Source organism: Bos javanicus, chromosome 17, assembly GCF_032452875.1.
Source record: "Bos javanicus breed banteng chromosome 17, ARS-OSU_banteng_1.0, whole genome shotgun sequence".
In the NCBI taxonomy this organism is placed as follows: domain Eukaryota; kingdom Metazoa; phylum Chordata; class Mammalia; order Artiodactyla; family Bovidae; genus Bos; species Bos javanicus.
The window spans coordinates 5,808,748-5,821,116 of NC_083884.1; the positions used below are offsets into that span (position 1 = coordinate 5,808,748).

Below are 12,369 nucleotides of genomic sequence, written 5' to 3' on the forward strand. Positions count from 1 at the left end.
CATGAGACTTGAGACTTGCTGGTATCTTCTTCACTGGAGCTCCAGCAGCAGTGGAAACATTTCAAGTTTCCTTTTTGTAACACAGTGTTTTCCAGAAGGGCATTTTCCTTTTAAATCCAAAAATCTTGTCCCTTGAAGTCAAAACCATTAGAGACTGAAGAGTGTGAAATCTGCAGCCATTCTTCATCTTCACAGTATTACTACAAAACAAACTCTGTTCTTCTGTTGTCTTAAAAGGACCCCTTTCAGCTCACATACCCTGTTGAGAACTTTTCCTTAGCTAAGCCACTGGATTTCTTTACATAGCAGATGATATTCTTTAAATATTCTAGAGTGAAATGGCCTTTGTTTAATGAAGATAACCATTTTGTGGTGTCTTCCAGAACATTTTTATATCATCCTAAGTGTTTTTGACAACAGTACATGAATACCTTCTGTGTCAGGTCAGGTTCCCCAGAGAAACAGATGTGCAGGAAGTCTCATCCAGACAGAGTTAGCTGTTGGGGCATTCCTGCCATGCTCCGTCATTTGTTTTGCTGGGGAAGCCTAGAGGAAGCGTGGCAGGTATTACTGTTAGAGTGGATTCCAGGATGAGGTACCTGGGGGCTATGGAGCAGCTCTGCTCCCATAGCAGATTCTGTTGAAGGGGTATCTGAGCAGTGGCCCCCACACCCTGAATATCCCTGTGGGCTCTGACACCTTCCTGCCTTCTTCTCCACTGTTTGGATCCCTCCTCAGCCTTCATGGTCAGGCTCTTTCCTCCCACCATCCCCCCCACACACCTGACTCCACTTTATGGCTTTAGAATTGAATTGCTCAGGGGAGAGGATAGTAGAAGGAAGTTGAAGAGGGCAAGCCATTCAGATTTTCTAAATCTGCAACTGACTAGAATACAGTTCCATTCACTGAGAGAAAATAGGAAGAGGATCTAAGAATTCTGAGAGTGCACAGGAATTTGGGTTTTAAAATAATGAATTTGGGGCAACTGTGGGATATCTTGATATAGCTAGTGGACTCAGTGGAGGAGTTTAGCTGGAGAGAGTGGAGTTGGTTGTCATTAACTTCTGTGTGATACTTAAAACCCAAGGTTGCAAAGAAATTTCAGAGAAGGAAGGAGCTGGCAGTGAAGAACAAAGGAGCTGCCTGCGGGACAATACCAAGGAAAGGATGATCTCAAGGGAGACTAAGAGGCGTGAGAGTTGTAAAGAGAGGGGAAGTCATTGCCAGTCCTGTAAAAAGCTACAAAAATGGCAAAAGACCCAGTGGGATTTGGCAACCAGTGTGAAATTCAGTTTCAGTTTAGTAAACCCAGATTGCAGATGTAGTGGAGTTGAATGGGGATGAGGAATTAAATGTGGCCAGACAGAAATATGTACTGTAAGTTAAATAACATATAAAAAGTAGATATTGTCATGTGAGCTGAGAAATAGTTATGCATCCTTTCTAGTGAAGATGCATGTGATTGATGAGGCGTGTGAATTTGAAATGTTCAGTTCAGAACCCTAAAACTTAACGAATACTGGCTGCTTATATGAATACTTGTATGATGTGCCCTGTGTTGTTTATCTTGTTAATCTACAGCACTGAGAATCTGTTCAGCCCATTTTGCAGTCCCTAAAACACTTTCACTTTTAAGCTGCACATATGATTTCCCAGTTGGCTGCACTATGTGAGATGTGGAACTAGAAATACTCAACAAATTATGTGTTTTTGAAGTAGTAATCTTTTTAGTCACACATTTTTTATAGCATGTGCTGAAAATAGCAAAAAAATTGATAAAGGTAAAAATTATTTTTATGACTTAGAGGATGATAATTTATAAAAAATGTTAAGGTTTTAGATTTATATCCTCTCAATTTCAAGAGTACTGTAAGTGCTTGTTCAGTACAGATCACAACTTTAAATACTGTGTTTTAAATAATTGGTACTTTTTTGTATCTGGCTTGTAGGTCTTCTTTAATGAGGAAAAATTGCTCAGCACATGGCTGGCTTTAACAAGATTTAATAACTATTTACTCAGTAAATGTGTTGAGGACCTACTAAGCCAAGCATTTTTGTAGGTCCTGAAAATACTGGTGAAAAAGGAAAGTCTCTTTCCTTATGTAGCTTAAATTCTAGTGGGAGGAGGCAGATAATGTAGGAAGAAATTAATGGATAGATAGATGGGCCCTGTATATAACAGACAATATTCCAGTGTGTTGATACAGTACTGTGGAGAAGAATGAAGCAGGGCAAAGGGGAAGGGGGAATAATGTGATGCAAGGGAGTGAAAAATACTAGCAAAGTAATGCTCAAAATTCTCCAAGCCAGGCTTCAATGATACGCGAACCGTGAACTTCCAGATGTTCAAGCTGGATTTAGAAAAGGCAGAGGAACCAGAGATCAAATTGCCAACATCCATTGGATCTTCAAAAAAGCAAGAGAGTTCCAGAAAACATCTACTTCTGCTTTATTGACTACATCAAAGCCTTTGACTTTGTGGATCACAACAAACTGTGGAAAATTCTGAAAGAGATGGGAATACCAGACCACCTGACCTGCTATTGAGAAACCTGTATGCAGGTCAGGAAGCAACAGTTAGAACTGGACATGGAACAACAGACTGGTTCCAAATAGGAAAAGGAGTACATCAAGGCGGTATATTGTCACCCTGCTTATTTAACTTATATGCAGAGTACATCATGAGAAATGCCAGCCTGGATGAAGCACAAGCTGGAATCAAGATTGCTGGGAGAAATATCAATAACCTCAGATATGCACATGACACCACCCTTATGGCAGAAAGTGAAGAAGAGCTAAAGGGCCTCTTGATGAAAGTGAAAGAGGAGAGTGAAAAAGTTTGCTTAAAACTCAACATCAGAAAGCGAAGATCATGGCATCCAGTCCAATCACTTCATGGCAAATAGATGGGAAAACAATGGAATGTGTAAGACACTTTATTGTTTTGGGCTCCAAAATCACTGCAGATGGTGACTGCAGTCATGAAATTAAAAGGCACTTGCTCCTTGGAAAAAAAGCTATGACAAACCTAGACAGAATATTAAAAAGCAAAGACATTACTTTGCCAACAAAGGTCCGTCTAGTCAAAGCTATGGTTTTTCAGTAGTCATGTATGGATGTGAGAGTTGGACTATAAAGAAGGTTGAGTGCTGAAGAATTGATGCTTTTGAACTGTGGTGTTGGAGAAGACTCTTGAGAGTCCCTTGGACTGCAAGGAAGTCCAACCAGTCCATCCTAAGGGAAATCAATCTTGAATGTTCATTGGAAGGACTGATGCTGAAGCTGAAACTCCAATACTTTGGCCACCTGATGTGAAGAACTGACTCATTGGAAAAGACCCTGAGGCTGGGCAAGATTGAAGGCAGGTGGAGAAGGGGCTGACAGAGGGTGAGATGGTTGGATGGCATCACTGACTTGATGGACATGAATTTGAGTAATGGGAGTTGGTGATGGACAGGGAAGCCTGGTGTGCTGCAGTCCATGGGGTCACAAAGAGTTGGGCACGGCTTAGCAACTGAACTGAAGGAAATGATTATTTAAAATAAGATTATTAGGAAAAGTGAGTTTATTAAAGGTTGTTTGAAAAGAGTCCTAAAGAAAATGATGGAAAGAACCATGCAGATATGTCAGGGAGAGCATTCAGGCAGAAGCTTTATCCAGTGCAGAAACTCTGAGGCAGCAGCATATTTTCCTCTTTCAGAAAGAGTGCCAAAGTGAAAAAGAGAATAGCAGAATATGAGCTCAGAGTGATGGGATGGCATATATCATACAGGCAACAATTAAAAAAAATAACTTTCTTTGTGAGTGAGATGGGAAACTCTTGGTGGATTTTGAGTAGCAGAGTGATACTAAGTAAGTGGTATTTAGTATGTTTTCCAGATACTTACTTTTAATCAGTTTGAGCATAGTGATTAATAATAAATATTAATTTGTCATATAGAGAGTTCAGAATATGAAGTTGGAGTTTTACTAAGTGGTGTGGTCAGAGAAGAAATCTTGGTGATTACGGAGGCTCTTTTAGGATTCAGGGACAAACCGAACCTGCTTACAGAAAGTGATTCCAAGCTTTGATGATGAGTACAGTTTGGTTGATTTTTCCTGCCATCTATGTCTTAAAACTTCTTAAATGCCTGTAGATCAATCATAGTGGTTTCTGAAAATGTTAGTATCGCACAGTCCTTTGGAGGCTTTGGCAGATTTCTTAGATCACCCACTGTACGTCAGGTAACCAGTATTCCTCAGTGACTACTGTGATTTCAAAGTTAGTCTTTGCCTGAGAATCTTCTTTGGAGGCTCACAACTCTAATTCCCTCTGAGATAGGCTCTCAGAGCTCACTTTAACAGCTATACTGTGCCTGCTTTATAACTCCTTTAGGCAGCCTAATATAAGCAGTTCAAATGGTTATGAATAATCAAACGTCTTTTGTGAAACAGTGTTCATAAGCATCTGTTAAAAGTTCATGAGAAACTTAAAAAAAAACACTGAAATTAGGTCTGAAGTGCTGTTAAATTAACCAGCTATAATGACTAAAAGTCACCTATATTTTTTGGAACTTGGGGAAAGTCAGAGTATTTCTCTTTTATCTCAGTAACCTAATTATTGAATTTTTTTGAATAGCAGTTATCATAATCGGTTCAGTTCAGTTGCTCAGTCACGTCCGACTCTTTGCAACCCCATGGACTGAAAAATACCAGGCTTCCTTGTCCATCACCAACTCCCGGAGCTTGCTCGAACTCATGTCCATTAAGTCCGTGATGCCATCCAACCATCTCATCCTCTGTCATCCCCTTCTCCTCCCGCCTTCAGTCTTTCCCAGCATCAGGGTCTTTTCCAGTGAGTCATTTCTTTGCATCAGATGGCCAAAGTATTAAGAGTTTCAGCTTCAGCATCACTCCTTCCAATGAATATTCAGGACTGATCTCCTTTAGGATTGACTGGTTGGATCTCCTTGCAGTCGAAGGGACTCTCAAGAGTCTTCTCCAACACCACAGTTCAAAAGCATCAATTTTTCAGTGCTCAGCTTTCTTTATAGTCCAACTCTCGCCTCCATACATGACTGCTGGAAAAACCGTAGCTTTGACGAGCATCTCTTCCTTTAGATGCCCTTAGTTCAGGCCTCTCTGGACTTTGCTGTTGCCAGGAGAAGCCTGTGCTCCCCATTTGATAGGAGGGGAAGTGGTAGCCCTGCTCCCTTTTCTGTCTCCAGCCATTATTGTACACAAAGTCTTAATATGGGCTATCTTCTCTTTTGATTCCTATGTGAAAAATTTAGTGATGAATACCTATACTGAGCTTTTAATTTCTTTGGTCATTTATCCTTTGTAGTTTACCAGAACCGTAGCAAGAAATAAGTAATGCTGTGGCTTCTTCACAGGTAGATATCTCAGAATACTGTGTGGCTCTTGAATCACAATCGGTGTACTATCTACAGGATTTAGATACAGTACGTAAATCCAGCCTCATTATTTGAAGGGTCTTCATTTGTGAATTTGCCTACTCATTAAAATTTATTTGTAGCACCAAAATTCAGTACTTATGGTGCTTTCACAGTAATTTGTAGATGTTTGCATGCATAGAGTGGCAAAGTATTTGAGTCACCTTCATGGACTTTCCCATCTGAGGTTGAACAAGGTGGCATTCTGCTTTCTTGTTTCAGCTTTCATATCCTAAACAAGTGTCCATTTCGTGGTCTGTTTAGTGAAATATTTTCACTACAAGCTTGCTGTACTTGTTACGGTGACTTTGCTGTTTAAGATGATCCCTACGCTGCTTTGAGGTGCTGCCTGGTGTTGTGATGTGCCTTATGGAGAGCATACCTGTTAGATAAGCTTCATTCAGTTGACTGACTTCAGTGTTAATGAATGTATTATATATTATTAATGAATAGCACGTCTTGAGAAATACACATAGGAAAAGATTATGTATTGATCAGTTGGCAAAAACGTGACTAGAGGCTTGCAGGAACTTAGTCTTGTATTTCTGTTGGAAACACTTGTTTGGTATTTATGACAACTTTATAGAACACAATTACTGTGAATAATAAAATTTAATTAAGCATAGTGATTTATAGAGACTCTAGGTTTAACCATTTCATCATTCCTTCTCTCTGAAACCATTGTTTCAGATTTGTTTAAATACATGCATAAAGAGTTGTATTGTAAAATTTAATTTTACCATAGGTTCAGGTTAAAAGTCATTGATTGACATGTTTAAACATTATCCTCTAGAAAATTAGGGGCTTCCCAGGTCGCTCAGTGGTAAAAATTGCACCCGTCAATGCAGGAGATGCAAGAGATGCATATTTAATCTCTGGGTTGGGAAGATCCCCTGGAGAAGGTAATGAGAACCGACTCCAGTATTCTTGACTGAAAAATTCCCTGGACAGAGGAGCCTGGCAGACTACAGTCCATCGAGTTGCAAAGAGTTGGACACGACTGAGCACACATGCTCTAGAAAATTAATCTGTGCCTGGAATATATATACTGAGTGCTCAGTGAGTGTTTTAGAGTAATAATCTTCTAGCATTGTAGTGATTCCGGTTTTGGAGAAGAGGCCAGTGTCAGTGTCAGGACTTTGGCATATTTAGTTATGCAGACTGAGGCACATGAAAGAAAGCCCAGTTGAATGTCACCTTCTGGTTCCTGCTTTGCTGGGGTCACACAGACTCGGACACGACCGAAGCGACTTGGCAGCAGCAGCAGCAGCTTGAAGCTAGCAAACTTGAGAAATACTGAATCTCTTTGAACTCTTTCACTTTGTCTGTGAAGTGCGGAGCGTTTTCAATTTAAAATTTCCATGATTTTCTTTTATCAGTATTATTCTTGACCTTAAATCATTTCCAGTCTCATCATGCTCAGTTGTCAAAAAAAATCATGCAATTTAATGTCAAAATATAGTGGCCATCAGAGTTTGTTTTATCGACCTCAAGTTCAGTCTCACTGGTTGTTGGTAAAAATGTAAGTCATGTATTTGATATATCTTGACATCATATACTGGTAAGATTCAGAAATAAAAGAACACTCTTAAAGTTTACATATTTTTTTTTAGGACATAGGATTCTGTTTGTTGGTGGTTGTGTTACATATGACACAAGTGTCCTAAATCATACAGAAGTTTTCTCTAAAAAAGTTTAAAATTAGAATTTTGAAAAGCAAAAATATGCTTTTATTAATACCCCATTTATGAACATTTCCTGTATGGCAGTTTTCAAGTTTTAGATTATGGGTGCTTAAGTTTTTTTTTTTTTTTTAATAAACTATTTTAACTATCTTTAAAATTTTTCCCCCTTAAAAGTGTTTAATAGTTGATTCTGATTTTGTTAGTTATTAGATATTTATTATTTTAATTTGGTCATTGGTTTATTTAATAGATTATTATTAGAAAGAATGAATTTCCTAAAATACTGTTTTTTTAAATTAATACCAACAGAAAGTGAAATTTTTTTCTCTTAATTTCTATATATTTATTACTGTTTTCCACTCTCAAAATGAGTCAGAAAAATCCAATCCAATAAAATTTGATGCATAGAAATTTTTATGTAAATCTATTAATTGGATATTTTCAGCCTCTTTAGATATTCTAGAATTCTTGTAATTTGACTTTCCACTTTGTTATTACATGTTTTTTATTGACTTTTCTTTAAATCTGATTCTTCTACTTGGATATACCATTATTGATCTGTAAGAATCTGTATTACTTTGAAATCTGTTTACATGCCTCACTGTAAGTATGCGTCAGTAACTTTTGCTGGCTTAACACGTTTCTTCTCTGTTCTCAATATAACACTCAAGTTATACAACGATAGTCATTTGTGTTGTCATTCATAATTGAGAAGTGTTCTTTGTTGATCAATACTGATACTATTTTAGAAATGCCAGTTATAAACTTTCTATTTGTTGATAGGTAAACTGCTTACCAACAGTCTCCTCTCTTCTTTACACACATTCTTTATGATTTGTTTTATGACCTTTGTTCTCTCTCTCTTTTTTTATTTTGGTAAGTTGTTCTTAATATGTCATTTAACCTGTTTTAATCTTGTGAAAATACGCCTGTTAGGTTGGGTACACAAAGAGCAACTTTTTTGGAACTTGCATTATATCAGGCAGTGTCGCTTACTTCATGTTGTTCTGTGCATCAATATCCAAGTACAAAATGTTCTTGTTAGTGTTAGGAGAGCTAAACTTTAGACACAGTTACTAAAGCAAGAGTTTGAGTCTAGCTTTGAAGAAAACCTGTGTATAGCAGATTTCCCGTTATGTACACAGAGGTACTGCATGTGTGCGTGCAGGTGTGTGTGTGTGTGTTTTTCATTTTTATGCTATTTTTCATCTGACTTCCTTCCAACTGTTCCCACATTAAGAAATGTGGTGAAAGAGATAAATTTAAAGTATTTAATTAATACTATTTTGCTTTCCCAGTCTCTTAATTCTACTTTTATCAGTATCAGACTTCACCTAATAGAAACTGCTTCTACAGTAGTGACTTGTGTGTTACTGAATGCAGTGGTCAGTTCTTTGTCGTCGTCCTACTTCATCCATAGCCATTCTTGTCATCATTTACTTCCTCCTCCTGGGTAAGCTTTCTCAACTTGGCTTCACCAGTACTACTCTTTCTTGGTTTTCCTACTTAGTCATCTTTGCTGGATATTCCTCTTCTTTTAGGATGATGGAGTGTCTCAGGGGTCCATCTTTAAAGCTCTTTCTTTATTTGAACTTCTAGTGTAATTAAAATGCAAGAATTTTCCCCCCAACTGTAGCTTATTTCTTAGAAATGATTGATTATAGAAAAGAAAATGAAATACTGCTGTTTTAAAACTATCTTTTGGACTTTCTTGACCCCATCTTAAAGCTTGCAGTGAGACCTGTGGACCTTTGGGGGAGTGACCATCTATTGGCAAGGACTGGGAAAGTGGATAAGGCTGTTTTATTTCAAGATCATTGTAACATAAAGTAGTTACTCTTGGGACATGATAGAAAATGAATATTGTATTTCCTTCTCTTGAAATCCTTAAAGATACTTTTTAAAGGGATTTTATATGGACTTGTGTAACGTGTTGGCATTATTTTCTGTAACCTCAGTTATGTCCATGTAGATATTTGCAAAGGATGAAATCTAAGAAGGAACGTTATGGAAAGATTCTATATCAGATCAGATTTTAAAGCCACTGTTAAAAGCATAAAAGTAAACATGCTTGACACATAAAATTTGAGAAATACAGTAAAAATTGAGTTAAAGCACCTATCATACCACTGCCTAAATGCAGTTTATATTTTGAAATATTGTTTTCAATCTAGTCATTATGCAGTTTGAAAATCATTCTGTGATCGTATAATGTCCTGCATTTTGCCCTTCACATAGTATAACATCCATGTTTTCACAAGTTTTTTTATGAGCAACATGTTTAGAGGTATTTAGTTTAGATATACTAAACATATCCCATCTCATGGGCTCCTTTGTCTTGAAAATTTGGGTTTTGATTCTTTTAATTTGCATTTATGTTTATTTTTGTTTTTGTGGATAAAGCTGCAGTGAGTATCTTCTGCATCACCTTTTTTTTCTGTTTTAGGAATACTTCCTTAGGATAGATTGCCAGAAGTGGAGTGACTGGGTCAGAGGGTATGAACTTATGAATTTTTTTTTTCTTTTCTTTTCTTTGAAATTAACTTTTTAATTTATTTGCTGTCTGGTTGATTTATATTCATTATGAAAAACAAAAATCATAGTGATTATATTTGGAACTCAGAAAACTGTCTAAAGGCAAACTTCTGTGATCAGAAAAGTTTGGGAAATTCCTAAGGTTTAAAAAAAAAAAAAAAGCCTTTTAATCTTGGTTTATCTCAGCATTTCCTGTACTTAACTGAGCATTGAATAGGTTTTTTCTGATATACTTTTTAACATTTTGTGGAAGTTTGGTTAAGGGTATAGTTTATGAGCTACTGATCTAAAATTTAAGAATATTTTGTTGGTTAGATTGTGTTGTGTTGGTCAAAGCAAATAAACTATAAACCTTCGTTCTAAAATTATTTTTAAAAGGAGATTAAAATAAAGCTATTTACTATATGACTTTTGTGTATCTTTATAAAGTCTCATAACTTTTTAAAGTTTCTCTTGATTTCAAAAGAACATTTTAATGTCTGCATGGCATCTAATCTTTTTACAATCTGTATTAAAATTTGGAGTACAGACATACAACATGAAAGTAGAATATAATGTAGATTTAAAAACCTTTCTTCCCCCCTCATTTTTCTCTACAGAATGTGAAAACCTTTGCATCTTCTGATAGCCTAGCCAAGGTCCAAGAAGTAGCAAGCTGGCTTTTGGAAATGAATCAGGAACTGCTCTCTGTGGGCAGCAAAAGACGACGCACTGGAGGCTCTCTGAGAGGTAACCCTTCCTCAAGCCAGGCTGATGAGGAGCAGATGAACCGTGTGCTGGAGGAGGAGCAGCAGCAGCCCAGACACCAGGAGGAGGAGCACGCGGCGAGGAATGGGGAAGTCGTGGGAGCGGAGCCTAGGCCTGGAGACCAGAACGATCCCCAGCAAGGGCAGCTGGAAGAGAACAACAACCGGTTTATTTCCGTAGATGAGGACTCCTCTGGAAACCAGGAAGAACAAGAGGAAGACGAAGAACATGCTGGTGAACAAGATGAGGAGGATGAAGAGGAAGAGGAAATGGACCAGGAGAGTGATGACTTTGATCAGTCTGATGACAGCAGCAGGGAAGATGAACACACACATAGGAACAGTGTCACAAACTCTAATAGTATCGTGGACCTGCCTATTCACCAGCGCTCCTCCCCGTTCTATACAAAGACCACAAAAGTGAGTACCTTCAGTCTGCTCTTCACCTGGGAAATTTTACATATCCGTGTTAATTGTGGTGAAACTTTCCTCACAGTCTTTGTATCTTTGCAAAATTAATATTCGGTTGTATAGTAATAAAATGAACCAGTTTTTCTTTTTTTTTTTTTTAACAGAAGATATTAGAAATCCTGGTAATGGGGCAGTATTATTAAATGGAGAGAAGGCGCCTATTACTATGAAAAATCATTAATACCAAATTTCATCATCAATTTTGTCCCTGGGACAGGGGTTAATAGGTTGTGTGCAGTGCAGAGGGTTGGAGTGAAACATGATTTGTGTGGATCAAGTAGTGAAGGTCTCATTTACCAAGTGCAGCTGGTCTGATGGGCTGTGTACTCACAGGCCTTACCCCACGGCACAAGTTACCAGAAGTTACGTCAAATTGGTTTTCTTATGGTAATTATTAAGGTATATTCTTTGTAAACAGTTTTCTCTTTGTTATGTAAACAAGATGAAATTGCTGTTTGAATGTTAGTATTTGGTTATTGAGGAAATCTGAGTATTTTCAAAAGTTAAAATACTTTAGACACCAGCATGTTTAAGATTATGAAATGTGTTTTCTGCATTATAAAACAGTAAGAATGTATGGTGCTATCTTCGCTACTCTTCTTCTTCTAGTTATTTTATTAAAATGAAAACATTTCGGAACCCCAGAGGAATTGGGTTTTTTCTTGACTCCATGTTAGCAGAGCACTCCATTTGCTTCTCCACACAGTTTGAATACTAACCATAGGGTAACTACACCATTTTGGTTGGCATTTGACTGTGAAAAATAGGAGATAATATGAAGATACACTTAGATTCCCAACTTTCTGTCAAGTTTCTGCCACTGTTTCCCTTGCTTATAGTTTTCCTTTCCTTTCCTGGGAGATAGCTCTGTTGTATCTGCCTCCTTATCCCACTTAGTTGGTTGGTAGCTCATGAAATCAATCATAGACATGTTTTATAAGGTGAACATTTATACTCCTGTCTAAACTGGAGGAATCCTATCAATTCAGGGACTTAACTAATCTAGTGCTGAGGACAACAATTCCATTTTACACAGTCCTTGGAGGCTGTGCCAGTTAGAGACTGGATACACTCCTACTATCCACAACTATCGCTGCTTCCCAGCATTATCCTTGCTGGATAGGCAGGGAGCTGCTGTCTGAGGGCAAGGGGCAAGTGTTTGGGAAGCTGCAGTAAATCAGGAATTGCCAGTGCCAATTCTTTGCCATGGCATATGGGCTTATTTCCTCAAAACATTCCTGGGTGTATCACTTAAAATTGCGGGCAGGGACTGTGGAGAGAAAGCAGCATTTCTCTCACTTCCCAGTCTTTCTGTTACATTCCCTTTCCCCCATCAAATTATAGTCAAAATGAAATGATACAGTATTTGGGCTTTGCTTCAAAATAATACCAAAGGGAAGAAAAAGAAGGAGGGTATAGATTGGCCATGAGTGGCTAATTGTTGAAGCTGGTTTACAGGGACGTGGAGTTCGTGGCTGTTCTATGTAGTTTACAAAG

General features: G+C 37.8%; 1 protein-coding gene across 8 annotated transcripts in view; it reads left to right on the forward strand.

Annotated features, from left to right (window-relative positions):
- FBXW7 (F-box and WD repeat domain containing 7) overlaps positions 1–12,369 on the forward strand; it is a 224,154-nt gene that overhangs the window by 118,843 nt on the left and 92,942 nt on the right. For all 8 annotated transcript variants that reach the window (XM_061383990.1, XM_061383983.1, XM_061383982.1 and 5 more), the window contains 2 exons: positions 9,567–9,616; positions 10,255–10,821. In XM_061383990.1, coding sequence (XP_061239974.1) covers positions 10,324–10,821 — 498 coding nt within the window. In that variant the 5' untranslated portion in view covers positions 9,567–9,616; positions 10,255–10,323. The remainder of the gene's footprint in view (positions 1–9,566; positions 9,617–10,254; positions 10,822–12,369) is intronic.